Source organism: Lampetra planeri, chromosome 11 (assembly GCF_965212315.1).
Source record: "Lampetra planeri chromosome 11, kcLamPlan1.2.h2, whole genome shotgun sequence".
Lineage (NCBI taxonomy): Eukaryota > Metazoa > Chordata > Hyperoartia > Petromyzontiformes > Petromyzontidae > Lampetra > Lampetra planeri.
Genome location: NC_136117.1, coordinates 3499280 through 3520945, shown reverse-complemented (window position 1 = coordinate 3520945; position 21666 = coordinate 3499280). Strand labels below are relative to the sequence as shown.

At 46.0% G+C, this 21666-nt stretch overlaps 1 protein-coding gene across 6 annotated transcripts in view; it reads left to right on the top strand.

The window, feature by feature from the left end:
- The window catches only part of LOC144721217 (von Willebrand factor A domain-containing protein 5A-like), a 49688-nt gene that overhangs the window by 13284 nt on the left and 14738 nt on the right, over positions 1 to 21666 (top strand). For all 6 annotated transcript variants that reach the window (XM_078598650.1, XM_078598651.1, XM_078598654.1 and 3 more), the window contains exons 2-14: positions 2003 to 2084; positions 3294 to 3499; positions 5684 to 5900; positions 7143 to 7306; positions 10102 to 10210; positions 12162 to 12313; positions 13310 to 13398; positions 14526 to 14670; positions 14875 to 14954; positions 16882 to 16996; positions 17377 to 17535; positions 20403 to 20512; positions 21103 to 21341. In XM_078598650.1, the coding sequence (XP_078454776.1) occupies positions 2042 to 2084; positions 3294 to 3499; positions 5684 to 5900; positions 7143 to 7306; positions 10102 to 10210; positions 12162 to 12313; positions 13310 to 13398; positions 14526 to 14670; positions 14875 to 14954; positions 16882 to 16996; positions 17377 to 17535; positions 20403 to 20512; positions 21103 to 21341 (1828 nt within the window). In that variant the 5' untranslated portion in view covers positions 2003 to 2041. The remainder of the gene's footprint in view (positions 1 to 2002; positions 2085 to 3293; positions 3500 to 5683; positions 5901 to 7142; positions 7307 to 10101; positions 10211 to 12161; positions 12314 to 13309; positions 13399 to 14525; positions 14671 to 14874; positions 14955 to 16881; positions 16997 to 17376; positions 17536 to 20402; positions 20513 to 21102; positions 21342 to 21666) is intronic.

Genomic DNA, 21666 nt, shown 5'->3' with positions numbered 1-21666 from the left:
ACTCTTTGGTTCTTTCGGTAAAGTCACGTAGGTAGAAAAATTAAATAAAAAATAATATTTCACGACGTTTCGATCGCAACACAAGTGGTCGTCCTCAGGTGGAAAAATAATCCAGCAATGGAACTGCTGAACCAGGAAGAACACAAAGAGAGAGCTGTTCCAACAAGAGGTTAACATATATAACCTCTTGTTGTAACAGCTCTCTCGCGTCGTAATATATTATTTTTTAATTTTATTTTTCTACCTACGTGACTTTACCGAAAGAACCAAAGAGTATGAGTTCCCATTATATTTGCCTTTTAGAAGCAATAGCCCCACCCACCCTCACAAGCCTGTTCATCAACCTGCTGCTGGATGAGAGACTCTCCACAAACTGTACAGACAGTGTTCCTTGACCATATTTTACCACGCTGGTCGGTGCGGTTTGGTGAAGGCGGAAAGAGTACCAGAAAGTGGATTTTGCTGCACTGCCCTCTGTTGCCCAGATGTTTACGATAGCTGTTGTCCGCATGTGGGTCACCCGTTCAACTCTGTTTCCACTTGCGAGGTCTGATGGAAGCGGGCACATTGTGGGTGACTTTCTCAAAGACACATGTAGGTTATACAGTGCTGGATTAAGCTAGTGCGGGGCCTGTAGCATATGTTATGAAGGGACCCTAAATAAAAAAAAAACACGTAAATATTAAAACACAAATGTTTAACTTGCATAGTAAATTTTAATTTTTCATTTGCTACACATCCAGATAATACGACAAATCGCTAACCTTAAACACCCAGTCGTTAATGAAAGTTGAAGACGGTACAGTACTATAGTAATAGAGCAAGTGCAGAATAATTGAACCGGAATTGATAGCTTGAAAGCATTTAGCGCGGGAGCCCTTGAAAGGGCGGGGCCCGTAGCATATGTAGCTACTTTTGCTACTAGGATAAACCGGCACTGAGGTTATACCATTTGATTTCGCTTTTAAATACACTTATGTGTGCACAATGAGTACATTTCCATATTTTAAAACCCCCCATTGTGAAATGGCTGCAGAGTAGGCCTCGGCAAGGTAAGGTAAAAACAACGAGCCTACCTTTACCCTACCTTTTACCTTACCACAATACAATCACTCTACCCTACCTTTTAGCCTTTAGCAGGTAAGGTAAAAGGTTAAAAGCAACGAGCCGACCTTTACCCTACCTTTTACCCTTACCCCATACAAATTACCTGATAACAGGGAAATTACTGGGGAACTACACATGAAAAAGGTTCATAACAGTAAATGCTAGGTAGAGCGCTTTCTACATATAGAATACCCTCGATGATTCAAATTTTACACGCTTTCTTTGAACTCACTCTGTATGTTGTTGTTGTCATTGTTGTTGTTGTCGTTGTATCCTCAAATCTTGTAAATAAATTTTAACCCACTTACCAATGTGGTATCGACTGCAAACTTGGTATATTTATGTCGTACTGATGACAACACTATATTCTATCATAAAAAATATATGTTTTTAAACATTATTTTTTATATGTTATGTTTCGGCTTGGGTCTAATTGTCCACGCTAAACTGATGTTGGCTGTAAATAACCACGGCCCCTTACGTTATGGCAAGCTTCGGGGCCACTTCCTAGAGTCGTGGAGTCCTGCCATTACTCGTACGGTACATTTCATAAAAGCCAGTTTTTGAAAAAGTAAAAAAAAAATTACTTATTAAATGGAGGCCACGGACTGCGACACGGAACTTTTAGTGGTAAACAAGGTACCGTATTTACCGGGTAATACTTCGCACTACCTTTATCCTACCGGGTAATTCTACCGAGCTACCTTTACCCTACCCTTTACCTTACCCCTTGGCATGTCGACACCTTTACCCTTTACCTTTTACCCGGTAAAGATGGTAAATTACTTTACCTTGCCAAGGCTTACTGCAGAGGAGTGAGCGTGCGATTCGTTGTGCCCGTCGCATTCAAAAGGTGTGTGAACAATCGCAGCTGACTCACTTCTGTATTGAGCAGGCAACGGTGTCGCACTGAACGGAGATCTCGACCGGAACGATGCATCGGGGCCTCGTCTATCATCATGAGCACGAGGAGAGAGGTGAGCGGTGACGAGTGGCTCGTCACCTACCTCACCACCGCAGTGCTCAAACGCTTTGGCGACTTACGAGCTGTTCTGCCACGTAGGCCCGTACACCGTTTTCTCACTGGAACATCCCCGGACTCACCATTGGAACCTCATTTGCCAGTAAAAAATATGATAATTGTTTTTTTACCCTTCTATCTGGCAACAAAACTGACACCTTTTTTACAAGGAGTCATGTTTGCATAGACCACATTACCTGCAGTCATAATGCAAACAAAAAAACATAACTCTGATAATGCATGCACTGTCCTTGAAGTTGATTGGTCCACACCCGAGACAGCTTTCCCTAGAGCCTAGTCTCACATGGGTTGGACCAGACGACGCCAAAAGGCGCACAACTCAAAGACAACGCACCATCAGAGCATGAGAGCTCGGGGCAAGCACCCACACCATTGGAACCTCATTTGCCAGTAAAAAATATGATAATTGTTTTTTTTACCCTTCTATCTGGCAACAAAACTGACACCTTTTTTAAAATGTTTTTTGTTTGCATTATGACTGAAGGTATTGCGGTCTATGCAAACATGACTCCTTGTAAATAAAGGTGTCAGTTTTGTTGCCAGATAGAAGGGTAAAAAAACAATTATCATCCCTGGACTCGTTCAGTTGCCTGGCGCTGTCCCGGGGTGGCTTGACACGGCCCCGGCCCGGTTGTTGCAGTGGAAAATAATGACGACGCCATCTTACCCGGCTAGGTCGAATGCAGTGGTTCTTAAACCTTTACTGCAGCCTCGCATCCCTTTGGCTTCTCAATCATAAGGAAAAATGTAATAATGTTAATATATACATAGGGTTTGATGAAACAACGTAGTTGTACTATTGTGCCCGTGCGTTGTTTCGATGATTTACCTTCTAAAAAGAAGATGGCCATGTCTCACACCCTCAGCGGGTGCGTGCACCCCAGGTTAAGGACCACTACTCCAGTAGTAGCTGATGCCTTCAACAACAAGCAGTACTCTCTTGTCTCTAAATGTCGAAAGTTATGGTCACAATAGTGAGGAGGATGCTGCTGCTATTCACGGTGATGTGTTACTTATAATGGTGGTGGTGCTGGTGGTGATGCGAATTCGTTATGGCTTTGGCAGTCACGTTGGATATTTTGCCGCCGATAAATGATAGTTCCGCCGCTGATCAATGATTTCCCGCTCCTGTGGTCGCTTCCAGTGGTGCCGCTGCGAAGCGTTGCCGTGAAGGTGTTGGTGCAGGGCTTCGTGGCCGACGTGGTGGCCTCCATGATCTACCACAACAAGGAGGCCTTCCCCGTCGAGCCCTCCTACTTTTTCCCGCTCAACGACGACTCGGCGGTGCACGCGTTCCGTGCCCGCGTCGGGGACCGAGTGATCGTCGCGGCAGTAAAAGAAAAATCGGAGGTGCGCGTGTGTGTGCGTGTCTGTGTGTGTGCGTACGTGTCTGTGTGCGTGCGTGTCTGTGTATGTGCATGTGTGTCTGTGTATGTGCGTGCGTGTCTGTGCGTGCGCGTGTGTGCGTCTGTGCGCATGTGCGTGCGCCCAAGTGCATTGGGGAGCGGTGGTGCAGCGGTTGGAGCTACGCTGCAATGCGAACCTGGCCAGCCGAGTTCGATATCTGCTCATGGCCAAAACCAGGGACGATAATCTGAATCGGTCCTGGGCCTCCCTTAGGTCGACTCAGCATCAAATGAGTACCTGGTGCGGTGTGTTAACATCGCCAAGGAAGAGTGGTGCTGGCCACCCCAACAGCCTGTTATAGCTATGTGGGGATCTTTGTCTTTGCATGTGTAGTGAGTTCAACTGACTCGCAGACGTTATTCTTTAGAGGCAACACATTTATTATAACACGTATATATATATACAAAGGGGTAACTGTCCCTTTACCAGATACAGCCTAGGGTGGTGACCACCCAGTTAACTACACTATACGGAGGAGTTACAGCCACGTGTTGATGCCTTGTAGGGCGTGGAACTTCCAGCTTGTAGAATGAAGCGACCCCGGTCCCTCTCAAGGACCCACCTTATATCCTCCCGGGTCGGGGCCTGCTCCACCCTCAGCCCCGCCCGCCTTCTCGAGCCTTGTAGCTCCCTCTAGATCCCTCTCGAGAGCTCTCCCCGGACACGTGATCACCCTCTAGCCCCCATAACCTGGGGCCCTCTTTGTGGACACTCCAGATCACGTGTCCACGGGGTCAACTAGAGTGCCATGGCCCAGGGCAACCCTGCCCCTGGGCTGACACGCTCCCCCTTGTGGGAGCCTGCACTACATGCTATGTGCAGTGCCTGTGCTATCCCAGTGCTCACCAAGCCCCGCTTGAGCTGGTACTACACCCGCCTAAGGGGTGTACGCGATGACGGTGCATTGCACGCCGTGCTATAGTAAAGCCGGCATCACACAGCAACCCGCCCAGTGCTGTCCGATCATTGGAACATCGCACGCCACGACCCTCCCGGGCCGGCACCATACAGTGACATCCCCGATGTCACTACACATGTGGAGTGACATCACGGATGTCACTGTGTAATGCCGGCCCTAGAGAGGCACGGCGTGCGGTGTATTGACATCGTGGGCACCACGAATATGTGGGTATAGTACCGGCCCTAGAGGGGCTCAGTGAGCGCTGAGTGGCACCACGCTTGGCGTGCAGTGCCGACCGCTACATGATAGGGTGTGATAGTGCCGGCCACGGAATGGGGTTACTATAGGCCGTGGCACTCTGGTTGACCCCGAAGTCCACGTGACTGGTAAAGTCTACACAGGGCCCCCAAGTGGGGGCTAGGGGTGGTCACGTGTCAGGGTCGAGATCCTGCTTGAGGATTCTGGAAGGTGGTCGTGGCCAATGGCGGAGCCAGCCACGACTGAAGAATCTACGTTCTACATTCTACGTCCTACAGAGTCACCAACACGTGGACCTGGACCCAAGCTCTGGTCCGGTCCGTTGTAGCTAGTTACCGTGTAATTAGTGTAGTTAGCCTGGTGGTTACGTAGTTAGTTAACGTGTAATTAGTGTAGTTAGCCTGCTGGTCACCACCATAGGTTGTTAATGTGATAAGGGGTAGTACCCCGTGTGTTGGTATTAATAAATGTGTTGCCTCCAAGAAGTGCATCTGCGACTCAGTTTAACTCCACATGTATGAAGTGGGGAGAGCACTGCAGTACCTGGCTACCCGAGTTCGATTTCCACTCACGACCAATAACAGTGGCGAATATCTGAACCGGTTCTGGACATCCCCGAGTTCGAATGAGCCTCAAATGAGTGAGCACCTGGTGTGATGTGTAAACATCGCCACTGGGGAAACAAAGGCGGCCGGGCGTGGTGCTGGCCATGCCCGCCTTCATAGGTGCTCACCAACAGCGCTTGCCTCTTCAGCGTGTTGTAGGCTACACGGACGATCTTTGTCTTATGAGTTATACCACCACACTTATCCATTATCATCGACGAACTTCCAATGATGTATTTATGAGCTCCAGTGTCCCACGTAAAACGAGAGCACACGATGTACACAGCTCCGTACTAATCAAGCCCAAACTCCACGGCACGCACGGCCTGCGGGTCATTCCAGTTGTGGTTTCCTTATTTTCAGGCCGACGAGGAGTACGACGACGCCATCGCCACGGGGCACATGGCGGCCCAGCTGTCGCAGGGGTGCGGCGACGTCTTCCACTGCGTGCTGGGCAACCTCGGCGCCGGCGAAGAGGCAGAGCTGACGCTCGAGTTTGTGTCGGAGTTGGACGTGGGGCCGGATGGCGCCGTTCGCTTCTGTCTGCCCACGGTGCTCAACCCCCGCTACTCGCCACACGGTACCGGCTTCCCTCTGCGCTCACGGAGTGGGGGGTGTGCGGGGTCTTGGAGCCACGTTGTGGTTCGGCGTCGTAGCGGTGGTTGCTACCATGGCAGCATTCAGCCACATTCGCGGGCACCCGTCATTGGGAACATGTGGTGCTTCCTGAGCCAATCAAGCCGCCATCTGGAGTATTACTGCGGGCGTGATGACCCTACAAACTAAAAACGAATTCAGTTAAATATCTCGTGACGTCATGCAATTAAGATTACCCCATGTTCAAAGTTTTGATGCATGGCAACATAGCCCTCGACTGTGAATGTACTGTAGACTATTTAAAACTATTTAAACTCTTTATTTTACCAGGTAAGGCCCACTGAACTATATAGCTCTTTTTCAGAAGCAACGTGGTCACCACAACTGATAGCTTAAACAAGTAAACCCGTAAAAACAAAGTTTTTCACTATAAATCCTTTATATGCGTGGCGGCTAGTCCTCTCGTCCTCTGGCTTGAGATGGCTGCCACCTATGGGTCAGATGATTGTCTGCCACCCTTAAGCAATTGGTAATTAAATATTTAATTTGTTTTTCCATAAACAGTGTAAAATTTTGGGAATTTTTTTTTCACGAACATTGTCACGCACAACGAGTCTGTGTGCAAAATGTCAGCTCGATTGGATCACGGGAAGTGGGTTAAAAAACGACCGAAAGATTTGCACGGTCGTAAGCAAGCAAGCAAGCACGCAAGCAAGCACGCAAGCAAGCAAGCGAACTTAATATAAAGGATTTAAAAAGTGGCTTATCACGTGGCAATTTATAGCAGCCAAATACTCTGTGTGTTTCTAAATGTGGAAGGAAAAACCGGAGGAGCCGGAGAAAAATACACGTGAACACGGGGAGATAACATGCAAACCCCAAATATACAGCAGGCGTCAGGGTCAGGATCGAACCCACGACCTCCTGCATTCCAGGCGAGGTAGTTAACATATCGCCACCTTCTTCTTGGTTCTTTCGGTAAAGTCACGTAGAAGGGAAGTAATAAAATAAAACATAATAAAACAATTCTCACGACGTTTCGGCCACAACGCAAGCAGCCGTCCTCAGGTGAAAACCAGGTCTGTCGAGGCGACAGCGTCTGAATGCCACCTTGGCGAAGAAGGTCTTGCCACAAAGAGTGAAGCATCAGCCATCACGCTAAACACGCAGCACAACTTCGGAAATGCATGGGAGAGCTATCACGCCACCGCTTTGTCGTTGCTAGGCTCGAGGATCCCGTGGGAGTACCTGGCGCCCTCGCAGAACGTGCCATACACGCTCTCCTTCACGCTCACGGCAGAGAACCCTGGAGGAATCCTCGACGTCTCCTCTCCCAGTGACCTCTTGGGGCCCGTGACGTTCACCGAGCCTGGCAAAACCTCAGCCCAGGTGGGTCTCGCTGCTTACAGTTGCTGCTCTCTGGTAAAAGGTATTACTGTATTGCAGCCGTGAAATGAAGTGTTCATGCAACTGCTGATGGAAAGGGCTCTGCCAGAGGGAGCTCGAGAGAGCCCCTTTGGGTCTACTCTTCCACGCTGGACACACAACCTATCGATTGACCAACTGTGAGGGAACAGGTGGGGTCCACATTTGCCACGCTGCATTCTCCTTGCAAGCCAGGGCATGGGCATCTCAACGACGATGGGAAGAGAGTTTCACAACATCTGCCTGTGGTCCACCAACCCTCGCCTCCACAGTGCTGGATCACAGGCGTGCATAGCCACCACCGCGCCCGGCTAAGATGGCACCTCTGAACTACCTCTGGAGCCATGCCAATCAGCTGCGCTCACCTAAAACGTACAGTGCTGGTTAAATTTCGATTTAAAGCTTTCGTGACTGCAGGGATTCATCTTCTGACCCAGCTTAAATATACGCTGCCAAGCTTGGCGGTGTTCATTGGGACGCTGTCTTTCCAACAGCTCTGTTTCTTCACCTGAGAACGGCTGCTTGTGTTGTGGCCGAAACGTCGTGAGAATTTTTTTTTATTATGTTTTATTTTTATTATGTTTTATTTTTATTATTTTAAGGTGTACCTATTTATAGTGTTTGTGCAGACAGAGGGCTGCTCGAGGATTTAGGAAACTTGCGTCGTCATTCAGCTGGCACGCTGGGAAAATAAATGGAAAATGTTCGTCATGAAACAGCAGGCTGCGACTGTAGTAGTCGTTGCAATACCATAGGGTAAAATGTAAAGATATTAAAGTAAATGTTGAGTCCGGCTGAGATCGCACAAAGACGGTCGCTGCATCGCCCACAATTTTAGATTGCGCTTCTTGGCCGTCTGGAATGCTCTTCCGTCCAATATTAGGAAGCCATTGCACTTTAAAATCTATATTGAAAACGAGTTTCTTTTGAATTGCTTTTTGTGTTTAGTTTGTTGTCCTTCCCACACACCTCCGATAAGCACGTTTGACTACACACAGTGCAAAAGAAGTTCAGCATTCTGTACATACATCGCAAATCTAGGGGCATGGCTGTGGTTAATAGAGGTAATGTCGTCACGCCCACTGCACCAGCCAAATATCTGCAAGGAAGACGGTACCATGCATGAAGTCACTCCATGCAAAATTATCGCCATAATGTCATTGCTCCATACGCTTCAGCAGGTATTCTGCTGCGGTGAATCTATTACGGTGACGTGGCCTATGGTAGCTAGGCCACATCACTGCATTATATTCGTTGAGCTATCATTTGTTTCCAGGTCGCTTCTGAAAAGAGCTATATAGCTCAGTGGGCCTTACCTGCTAAAATAAGTGTTAGTTTTGTTTATTAATCAATGCTGCTTGTGGAAGATTATTCGAATCTAGTCGGAAGACAGATGCACCAACATGAGCATCGTCTCACAAGCAAAAAAACATAAACAAACTTTCCTTGGCCAGCCACGTTGTCCACATGTCCAAGTCCAGATTCTCCCAGCTTAGTCAAGGCATAAGACTCAAGAGGAGGGCAGAGAAGGCACTTCAAAGATGTCCTCAAGGCCAACATGAAGAAGTGGTGGAAGAAGCTGTTGCAAGGATCTCTGCACTTGAAAATTATACGATGATGACAGGCGCAGGAAAAGAGGGAGTGGCAGGAACAGTGCGTTGGAGACTAAATCAACAACCTAGGGGCACCCAACCCACTCGAAAACACTCGTCCGAGCTGTGACTCGAGATTCTGTCAATCCTGTCGTCTTTGCATCCACAGATAGGACATTGATGGAAAGACAATCATCCTCGACTGCGAGGGATTGCCGATATGCCACAGCATCTCAAAGCAGCGTACAGTACACATACCAGAGAAATACAAAATGACAAAGTTTAAAAAGGGGGGAAATATAGAGGGGGAAAAAAGAGAATATTTTATATTCTCAGACATTCGTTTTCTTAAAGGCTAATTACTATTCTCAGATGGGGGTTGGAGGCATAGCGCAACTATTAATAAGTGAGCTGAGACGATCAATCCGAGCACTCGAAAAAACCACGTTCACAGTTACAAGGTCGTGATAAATTCATGCCTAACCCACTACTCTGTCCCAAATGCAGGATCTCAGATGTGTTTGCTCAATGTACTTACTAATCATTAGGGTATAATTTTTCACGATACTGTGCGACATGAAATGTTATGATAGGAAGATTATCGTCATATCAGTTTCCATAACTTTGCAATATCATGTTTATTTTTTGTTCACGAGCTTTGAATAATATTTACGAATAAGTTAAAGTTTCCTAAACAGCAGCTCATTCAACATAAGCCTGTCATTACTCTTCTAATCATATAACAATATACAACGCACATGCTCTCTGTTACATTATAAGAATATAATTTTGCAAAATATGAAAATTATACATAACAGACGTAATTTTTTGTAATTCATATTTTTTTGTTGGGAAATTAAATATACATACAAATTTACTTGAGCAATGATAATTACAATATGATATTTAGAAATATAGATGATACGATTATCATGGATTTTAAATTGTACGATGTAATGTAATACCGCTATATAGCAGCAAGCTTACTTATATCATGTTAATGTTATTCGACTGTGGTTTATAACCATGCCTTATGATGGCTACACACCCTTGTCTCTCATATTGAGTACTGCCTATAATGTGTTTATTCACTCTGATATGTTGAGAAAAGTGTGTCATCTAGCAAACCCTGAAAAGAGTGACCATGTGTTCTGAACTCCCCAACAGGTGTCTCTGGAAGGAGACTTCAGGTTTGATCACGACATTGAGGTCCTGATTAGCTATGAGCAGAAACATCAACCTTTTGCACTCGTGGAGCCTGGCCTACCAGTGTCAGGTGAGCGCGTGGTGGTCGGGGGAAATGCATTTGGCTTCTACGAGCGATGCGATGGAGCAAGGCGGTGCAACCCCCACTGGTGTCTGTTCGCAGCAGGAGGCCCTCGTCCCTCTTGGGCTTAATAGTAGGCACATTTTAAAAGCTACTACGCATGGTGTTGTGCTTGTATGTATGTTCGTATGAAGAATGTTGAACTACTTTCGTACCGTACTTAGCCAGCCATGCTAATCGGAGGTGCAGGGGAAGGACAACAAACTTAAACACAAAGCAGTTTTAAAGAAATTAGTTTTCAATCTAGATGACTAAAAGTGCATAGCTCCAGTGGCTTCATAACAACGGAAGGAAGAGCTTTCCAGACGGCCGCAGAAGCGGTGACTGTCTTTGTTCGATGGTTAGCTAAAAGCCACTGCAAGGATGACCAGAGTTTGCGTGATGGTTTATGCTCTTTGAGGAGATCAGCAAGGTTTTGTCGTTCATTTGTGGCAAGCATTTTGTGTGTAATGAGTGCGACCTTTTAATGTAATGAGTGCAACCTCTATAATGGTTGTGCTGGAGGCTACGCCATGCTTTCGTAACAGTGCCACTGTATCTGTACAGTGCGGTGCCGGTTGAATGACAAAATAAATTTTCAACACAATTATCACTTAAACTATTTACACCCATCTACTCCATAATGAGATAAAAAAAAAATCATCTATAGCAGTCAAATGTGTCCAGTTTTGTCGAATAAGCTATAGACATCCTTAAAGAAGACGACACAAATATGGAACGTGGCATTCATTGTTCTCGGACGATGGAGAGTGCCCTGCAGTGTTACAAGGCGCTATACCACACCAAAGAGGACAACATCCATCCAGGCATCTCTAGATGTTTTCCTTAAACTTCGTACATCACACGCCACTTTGGCGAGATGTTAACTACCTCGCCTTGGAGTTTGCATGTTCTCCCTGTGGATGCGTGGATTTTTCTCCAAGTCCTCTGGTTTTCCCCTCCACATTTAGAATCAACACGCATTTAGAGTATTTAGCTGCTATAATATGTCCACATGATGATAAGCCACTTCGTTGCGCTATTTTTGATAGAGAGGTTGCTTTTGAAAATGAGCTCTATAGCTCAGTGGGCCTTACCTGGTAAAATAAAACATAATTTAGTTCCTAGTTTTAGTTTAGATTCAGTCATGCCAACATGTAGATCCTTTTGTAAGTTCCCTGAAGAGGTATTCATATAATTTTTGTATTGTAAAAAGTGAAATAGGTGTATATTTTTAGGTTAGGAGTAGAGTTGGAATGACCGTCCGAAACACATCTCTAATTTTTAGTTCAGTGTGAAGTTCATGGGAAAAGCCATTCCGATTTACGAAGTATAGTTTTACGTGTGTTTTTTGAAGCACGCAAGAGGTGGGCTGGTATAATACAGGAGGACTGCTGGTGCCAGTACCGTACAGTCATGACTGGCACCAGAATCAGCCGCCGTAGAGGGGGCTCATGAATGATGTTACTGGGCAGTTAGACGCAGCCGATCTCCAATAGCAATGCGAGACGGAGGAGTATCTGCCAGTCACTGCCAGTCAACTCGGTTAACCCATAACACCTGGTATGTTCCGTAACTTCCTGTCAGAGTTGACGTGTTGCGTTGTTAGTTTTGCGGTGTTGATAGTGTCATTAGTTCTGTTGGTGATACTAATGGTGGTTTAGTTAGGTGGTAGTAGTGACTATGAAGATTGCTGACGTGGTGGTGGAGGCAATGGGGTCGTTGGTAGTTTTCGCGGCGATGGTCATAAGAATTGTTTGTGGTGGTATTGGTCATGTTCGTGATGGTTGGTTATGATGGCAGCAAAAGTGTTTTTTATGGTGGTTCTGGCGAGATTGTGGTGATGGTGCTGGTGATAGTCATAATGTTGACGCTAATTCCGATATTGCTGCTTATGATGACGTTGGTATTTGTTTCCCAGAGGTCTCATTCTTGGCGGACACCGTGGCTATGCTGAACTTCTTCCCGGGTGATATGGAGCAGACTGCAGTGCCAACCTCCGAGCATGGGGAGTTCATTTTTATCATCGACTGCTCAGGCAGTATGTGGGGTCAGCCTATCGCAAATGCCAAGGTACCACACTCCTCCGGAATATTGTCAGGTCCACATGAATATATCACGTTAAGTAAGTCAATTGGATCTCATTTCCACTGTACAAATGAACCATGCCAGTGCTGCGCAAAACCCACCCTATTAATGCGGCGAGTTCTTAGGCCTCCAAACAATCCTCATTATTATGCACATTACTACCGAAATATACGTGCTCACTTTCTCCTGTCACATGCCATGACAATGGAGCAGCACAATTCCTCACTACTGCCGTCAGTTCCAGTCCCATGTCCTCATCGTGGGAGACGTGTCGTGTCATGAGTATAATAAGCCAGCTGAAAATACTGGCTTACGGGCTCTGGTCTAGGGTTGTGGAGCTCCAGGTGTAGTGCAGCCATATACAGCAGCAAATGAGGTCTGAGGAGAAGCCTTCATTAGAATAAATGGCATCCACGAACACTGAGAAGCAGATACCGGTTAGTCTCTATCAACCACTATCAACCACTGCACCATATGACGCCAGGTGGCACACAAGTAAAATATATATATGTAATTCACAATTTGTTAAACATTTAGCTACAGTGAGCAGTGATATGGCTGTTAACACACTTAATGCTCATAATAATGAAGATTAGCCCATATGTGCCGCAGTCAGTCCAAAGTTTTGAAAATTACTCTCAAATTGTATTGCACATGGCAACATCGCCCCCTACTGTGAATCTACTGCAGATTATTTAAAACGATTTAAACTTTTCTTTTACCAGGTAAGGCCCACTGAGCTATATAGCCATTTTTCAGAAGCGACCTGGCAACAAATGATAGCTAAACGAAGTGGCCTATCACCTGGACATTTATAGCAGCCAAATACTCTCAACGCGTGTTGATTCTAAACGTGGAGGGCAAAACCGGAGTATCCGCCTGCGAAGCATAGCACCTGCTAGTGAGGCGAATAACAAATGCACAAATTATTTGAATGTGAGTGTTTGTCGCCGAGTTTGTATTTCCGTATTGTGTCTGTAGGAAACGTTGATTCTGCTCATAAAGAGTCTTCCCATGGGCTGTTTATTCAACATCTACAGATTTGGCACCCAATACATATCCCTTTTTGGGTAAGTTTGTTGCGCGAAGGAAATAAAATTAGCAAAACTTGTTTGGAGTAAAAATAAAATGTCATGTATATGGTAATTTCAGCAGCACGTCAGTCCTGCAGCATCACGTAAAGTTCCAACCACGTGGGAAAACGGCACAGGGGCTGATAGCCCGTGTCAGTCTGGGTTGATTTCCTAAAGGGTAAAGGTGCATCCCTGGAATTGCTCGCTCGTGCCACCGCTGGAGGAAGGGCCTCTGCTAGCGGAAGCTCAAGGGGTCCCCTCTAGAGGGTACATGGCTGACACTTCTGGACGTGTGGGAAGTCTCCTTTGTTATTCACCTTTTCCCGTTCCTAGACACCTGCAAGTTGCAAGGTGGGTGTCCCGTTCACCGCCGAATCTCGGAACGCGCAAGCGGATCGGCGTTAATTTCATTTAGAGAAGCGTAGCACTGCTGTTTTAAAAGACATTGCACTCACCGCAGCGAACTGTAACGACACGACCCCACTCTATGATAGCTGGCGCCAAACTGTGCCACACGCCCTCCCGCACAGCCTTTACTTCTGATTCAGAAGACCGATGATGTACACGTACGCCATCAGAATGTGAAAGGGTTAATATTATCGAGAGCAAGGCTTTCCTCGGTAAAGGGATGATTCCAAGCACATTGGGTTACCAACCCACACGTCGCCTGCCCGATCTGATCTCCTGGCATGGCAGTTGAGTCAATGGGCAAGTTTCTTCACCGCGCCCCCCCACTTTTGGTCCACCCAGCAGCATAAATGGGGATACCACCATTAGTCAATTGGCAGGTTGTGTGCGGTGGGGTAAAGTATGGGTACTCCCACCTTTTCCAAAGATGCTTGAATGGCATGGAAGAGTAGGCCTAATACCCTTGGGCAGGGTGGTTTTACGTGACCAAACTTCACAATGTCCGTAAATTTGGATTGGTGGAGGGAGAGAGGTCTAAACCGGTTCTGGTATCACTTGCCAATAGTGTTCGCCTTGACCGAGAATCGAATTGGGGTCACCGATTTATAGTGTTGTGCGCTCACCACCCACCCATCCACCTTACCACCTTTTATTATACGAAACCGAACGCAGCAGATTCCAAATCCAAAATTAATTTCCATGCAAAATGTTCTCAGCGAGAGCACGCCGTACAACCAGCAGACAATGGAGGCCGCTCTGGCACACGTGAAGGGCACGGACGCCGACATGGGTGGGACAAATATCCTGGAGCCTCTGGCGGACATCTACAGACAGCCCTGCAAGCCGGAGCACCCCCGCAAGGTACACGTGAGAGCTTGGGTCGCCACCTGTGCTGGTTTTCGCAGAATCTTGTCTGAGATCCTTAACTGACAAACAAACTTGTCCCCTTTAATTTACGAATGAAGCTTACTAGCCAGCGTTGAAATGCATCACAGTTATTCCATCACAGTCACGTGATGCGGTGACGTTAGTTATGATGACTTTTCTTGCCTCGTGTAATTGCAGCTCTTCTTGCTGACTGATGGGATGGTTAGGAACACAGAAGGTGTTATAGAAAAGGTGAAAAATCACTCCATGGACCACAGGTAATCTACCACGCATCAACCATTATGTAATGTTAGGAAACGTATTTGGAGACCGTTGACAGCCTCCGTCGAAATCACTCACAATGCACCAGTGGCGGCTGGTGATATTTATTTTTGGGGGGGCGCATTTTTTTATTTTATTGAGGGGGGCAAATAAATATAAAGCAGTACCAAAAACCATTTTGACTACTTGAATATAAATTTTGATGATCTTTATTTACATTTCAGACCAAAAGAAGTACCAAAAAGCATGTTTCCTACTTGAACATAAATGTTTCTCTTTTATATACATTTCAGACCAAAGTACCAAAAAGCATGTTTCCTACTTGAACATAAATGTTTCTCTTTTATATACATTTCAGACCAAAGTACCAAAAAGCATGTTTCCTACTTGAACATAAAAACGTTAGTTTCATGCTATTATCAATATGGCTGCGGCTACTTTCATGACGTTTGCATTTGTCAGAGAGATGTTTGAGGTCTCTTACCCCCGTCGTTGTCCACAAAACTTCAGTGCCGACACTTTGAAATAAAAGACAGGGAAAACAAAAAAGAGAATTGCTAACATCACATCCAGCCAGCCACCTCCGTTTCTCATAACAAGCGCGGGTGAAGCTTCGTGTGTAGCTTCGTCCTCTGTCACTGGCCTGCTGCTGGATTTGTAAATCGGGTTGGTCCGGTCCGAGATCCTTTATCTTTTTTATTTCTTCCAGCGAAAGCCTTGTGAAAGGGTTTTTTTGTAAATAAATTACAGAATTTGGATGAACTGCTGCCATTGTTTACACAAAAAATTTGATCAGCCTAGCAAGTGTCGAAGTGGTGTCGCCTGCGCACTCGCAGTAGTGGCCCAGAGCGTAAATTTGAATGACAGGTGACGAGAACCAATCAGATTGGATAAAATAACATGTATCCAATTCTGATTGGCCAGGGACGCAACGACTTGCGCCCCGAGGAGAATCTTTAAGAAACCAATTAGAGACCAGCTTCAGGTCACATGCTGTCCGAAAATTTAAAGTCTCACATAGACATCCATTTGTCCGGCGCCCCGCATGAAACACATTGAAAAACATAGAAAATAGTTGACCGATTAAAGCCAGTTTTTATTAAATGCTGATGCTTTTCTTACTACCAGCCGGCACATCGTATGAAAAAAATATTTTATTTATGTATTTTTATATAATTTTTGTATATGTATATTCTTGAATCTTGATGGGGGCGGCGCCCCTGCGCCCTCTATTGACGAGCCGCCACTGCAATGCACCCACAACTGCCAGACTTTGGAAGCTAAACTGGGTGGATCCTGGATATCGCTTGGAACTGCTTGTTTTTTTAAGTTTGTTGTCATTCCCCCGCACCTCCGATTATTACGGTTTGCTACGTATGGCGCGAAAGAAGTTCAACATACATACATCGGCGAACCTCCAAACACAACAACTGGTGCAGTAGGCGTCGTGGGCAATAGAGGGCATCGTCATCATCATCACGATTCATGGGCAGATAGCCCCGTAGGTGCCCACTGCACATTTCGTCATTTGTTTTCACTTTCCTCTGTTTTGTGCCAATATGTTCAAGTAGTGCGCACATCTTGCTGGCACCAATGGGCAATAGAAGGCAGTGCAAAAAATGTACGTTGGCGCCATCTTCCCTGCGCCATTTTTACCAGCGCAGTGATCAAATACAGGCGTGTTGTCTAGCTGTAACGAGCGATATATGTTTTGTGAAAATTGCTCGTTAAGCGAACACTCGTTTAAACGATCACCGCATTTCCCGTTGACTCCCCGTGTTTTAAACCTGCGATACGTTTAAGCCCCAAAAATGTTACACTCTTGAACACCCATTTTTATTTTTACGCAAATAGATTACCGGACAAAAATAATAATATGAGCACTGACTGCTTTAAACTTGCGTTGATGTCGCTTGTGCACAGGTGCTTTGCGTTTGGGATTGGACGAGATGTATCCACGCTGCTCATTAAGGAGGTAGCACGCGTTGGAAAGGGCCTGTCAGAGTTTGTCACAAGCTCCAACCGGCTTCAGGCAAAGGTGAGGCACAGCAATCATCCCATATTGTAGATGGGACAACAACAACAACAAAAACCATCCCAGAAGCTCATGCCTGCATCAGCGTCCTGAACTGCACCCTTGAGGTCTCGGGTTCAAGCCTTTGAAGCAGAAAACATTTTTACAGCTGAGGAGCACAGTCTGCAGACATTCCACAGAGTAACGCATGTAACACAAGATACTTGTGGATGATATATGGTGTCTTGTGCCTGGTCCCACCAGGGTGTGTGTTGTAGGACATTACCTAGTACAGTCATACTCTGTAACCGATGCTGTAACCTACACTTAGCAGCAATTGAATTGAACGTGTAATTAACGGAAATATATCAGGGTTATAAATATTTTCTTTCTCGGTTCTGCAGGTGTTGAGGATGCTCAAGTGCGCAATGCAGCCATTGCTGGGCAACCCCCAACTGGAATGGTCTCTCCCGCCTGGCGTCGCTGCCACTGTGGTGCCCACGCTTCCCGAAAGCATTTTTATGGGACAGAAGATGATTGTCTACGCGCAGTTCACAGGGGCGGTGAGACTCACGTGAACCTCACAACACACGTTGAGTGTGTGCGAATTTGCGTTTTAACATGTAGTAGGCCTTTCGCGACCAATATTATGCATAATAGATGTTTTTTTTGGGTGAGATAGCGTAAATATAAATGTGTTGTTTAACCCGCCACCACCTGATGCAACCAATTAGTAAGGTCTGTCACGTAAACAAAACTTTCCGATTAGTTACTAGTTCAGCACACCAGTTGTGTTTTTACAATTCAAGTATCGTAACGTTTCACCGGTTAATTACTGCCTGATCAGGTGACGGCCAGAATTGTGTGTCCGTCTGCTTTTGGCTGGCTACTCCCTACCAGAATCTGTATTTATCCTGGAGGAGGAATCCGATGAGCTATGAAGCTCTTGTTCACAGATGTTCAGTAGGCGTGGGTCAGCAAGTTCCACCAACAAACAATATAAAAAAGAGATAGAGGAGTTCATAGTAGAGCAAAGGCAAGCAAGTGGATAAGTAATAAATAAATATATGTAAAGTTTATAATTACAAATTGCATAAGTACATCAAATCCCTGCCGATTTTCAACACTAAATGTAAGCTTGAGCAAGGTAGCAAAACAATAAAAACAACAAGAAGAACAACAACAACCAAAACAGTCCCAGACCACAGCAAGACAACACACAGTCGTCTCTCAAGTTGCACATTAAAACGTAACTGTCGATACACGGGCAAGGATCAAAGTTACACATCACGTTGGCAAATTGTGATCGTATCCAGCACTAATCTTCTGCATCAGGATATTTCTTGAAGGACGACTTACAATGTTAAGGGCGGAAACGAGGTTGTTCCAAAACGTTGGTGCTGCAACGGCAAAGGCTTTGTCGCCTATTTCAATTCTTGCTCTAGGGATAGTTAAAAGGGAATTACATGGATGTCTTAGGTTAATTGGGTTTAACAATGGGATTAATACATTTTCTAAGTGTCGCGCAGATTTGCAAAGAAGTATTTTATGTTTGAACCGGGCCCAATGTGAGATTTCTTCTTGCATCAAGTGGTGTGAGATTAGATTTTTCGTACAGGTCACAATGTTGGGTCCTGTATGTAGGTATATATGTTGAACTTCTTTGGCATGCTACGTAGCCAACCATGGTAATTCGAGGTACATCCAGTGGAAATCGAAAAGCATAATGATAAAGCGGGTTTAATCTGTTTCACGTTCCGTTAGTAGCTGATCTGTAAGCAGCGTCAGAGTTGTCAAAAAGTGGCAGAATGATAATTAACAATTTGCTGGTGCTATCGAATGGGAAAGCAATGTTTGTTTCTGTATAAAACCCACATTAAAAAAAATTCTGAGATGTGATCAATAGGGGGTTGAAATGTAAGTTTTGAATCAATCGGTAAACCTAAGATATTTGAAGCACTCAATGGTGTGGCCACGGGCACACGCATATGCCCTAGCCTTGCCAACCTATGTGTAGGACATTTGACACGTCAAATCTTCACAGGCACCAGACCTGACTTCTTTGGAACATACATCGGTGACTGTATTGGCATTACTTCTCACTTCAAAGTGGAACTTAACGCCTTCATTCAGTTCCCAATTTTCATCCAGAATTTAAAATGAACTTCGTTAATAACAGAAGACAGCCTCTCCCTTCTGAACATCAGACTGTCCGATCCAAGATGACACACCAGCCACATCTGTGCCATACAAACCAAAGCTCACACTCCTACCTGCTTGGCACTTTATTGCATCCTGTCCACACCAAGACGACATTACCACTTTCACAGTTTCTTTGCCACCGTCGCTTGTGCAGCAACAGTGGAGATTTCAAGGGTAAAGCCAATTAAATGAAGCTGTTTATTTAATACGTGCAAATACCCTGACGATGTAAGAGACAGCACCTACCAACCTGCCTCCTTGGTGTACCGTGAAGCAACCATGGAACCAGTCAACCAATTGGGTGCAGGTTGTGCTCACATCGCACTCTTCAATCCTGGCTGTCACATTGATCATCCTCAAGTTTGTTCATGTCGTGAAGGGGCGACACGGGTACTGCCGACATTTTAAGGAGCTACCTCTCGGGACCCTAGAAACTTCTGAAACTATTTTAGTTTTAGCAGGTAAGGCCCACTGTGCTATACAGCTATTTTTCAGAAGCGACCTGGCTATCACAAATGATAGCTCAACAAAGTAGCTTATCATCAAGTGGAAATGTATAGCAGCCAAATACTCTAAAGGCACGTTTCTAAAAGTGGACCGAAACACCGGAGGACCCGGAGAAAATCCATACGATCATAGGGAGAACATGCAAACTCCAAATATACAGTAGGCGTCAGGGTCGGGATCGAATCCACGAGCTCCTACATACCAGGCGAGGTAGTTAACATCTCGTCACCGTGGCAACCTGATAGTGCACAGCTCAATGTGAAATACCAGCAAAAACAATAGCTACCAGGCACCTCATGCAGTCGGAGAAGATGCAACACGTGCATTTTCACTTTTAAAAAAGCAGATAAAATGAACCCAGATCATCGCGTGTGACACACCATAGGTTGACGAGCATCTCCACCAATCTGGTTTATTGCATCGCGTGAAAACGCCGACCCTCCATTACATTGGAGAAACCGGTCAATGCTTCGGTGATAGGTTTTCCCAACATCATTTGTCAGCTCGCCGTGCCGACATCGTGTCCAAACCAGTGGCTCATCGCTTTGGTGAAATATCATGGCATTATTATTCACGCAATCTCTCTCTCTGGACTCTTGGTGTGTTGCCAGTTATACATTTTTTTCTTATCAGGTAGTGTTGGTGAGTGCAAATGTTTTGTTCTTCAGTCATGTGTTCACATCACCTGTCGATGCGTTTTGGGGGGGGGGGGGTGGTGCAGCCTCCAGCGGCTCCGTGGCATGGAGAAGCTCTCCTCAAGTACTCGCTGTGTGGGAAGCCGACTGAGAACCGCATAGTGTTCACCTGCGAGCCTGATGACCGCAAGGATCGGTACGACACACACGTACACACGCACACACACAGACGATGCTCACTTTTGGCTCAGTGACTTATCTCTTTTGACAAACTCGGTCATTGCCATTTTCCATTTTAATGTTCCGCCAAAGAAAGTTGTTTATGGATTATCCCTGTCCGTCTGTCATCATATTGATGATCCAATATGTATGAAAGTTGAGTACAACATTGTGTTGATAATAGGGACCTACACCTATAGAAACTGGCCAAATTGATCAAAGGGTTGGCCAAAACTTGGCAATAAAATCAGCACTAAAACAATTATCCTCCAGGCCAAGGAGATGACATTACATTTAATGTCATCTTGTTGTGTCACCTTGCTGATATTTCCGCTGCAGGCAGTGATATCTTCAGTGATGCTGCTGGCAGGGATGTTGTATTGATCAAACTGTCGATGCGGAGGCTTTTGATTACGATGATGGTGATGATGCTGTTTTTGCGATCACACACAGCATCGCTGGCTGCTTCAGCTTCTGCAGCACAACGCTGAATGATTATTTACTGCCAGCGATGCTAATGACGACAATGACGATGGTGGTTGTGGTGGTGCCCGTGCTCATCCACAGGCTCGTGCTGCACCGGTTGCTGGCCAAGGCACTCATCCGCCACCTTGTTGGGGACCTGGGGGATGACCCAAGGGCAGCTGCCGGTCCCAGCGACGACGCGAGGCAGAGCTCCGTGGCGATGAGCATTCAGGCCGGAATCGTGTCGCGCTACACCGCCTTTGTGGCTGTGGACAATTCACCCCGGCCACCCATCGCTGACCCCATGCAGGCCCGTCCCGTGCCACTGCCCCATCCTATGAGTAAGTTGGGGTAAACTTGAGGTGTGTACCAGGTGCGGAGTGTGGCGTGGATTGTAAAATTATCATCCAACACTCTGGTGTGTATGCATACTATGTATGTTGAACTTCTTTTGCACCGTACGTAGCCGATCGTGCTAATCGGAGGTGCGGGGGGAAAGACAACAAACTAAACACAAAAACCAACTCAACCGGCAACCGATAACTTTACAGACAGCGAAGCTTCAAGTAGACCAATGGCATCCACAAATACAGAGAGAGAAGCAGCTTTCATTAAGTCTTTAATAACGACCAACCACTAAACCAAGACATGTAACTGGGTGACATG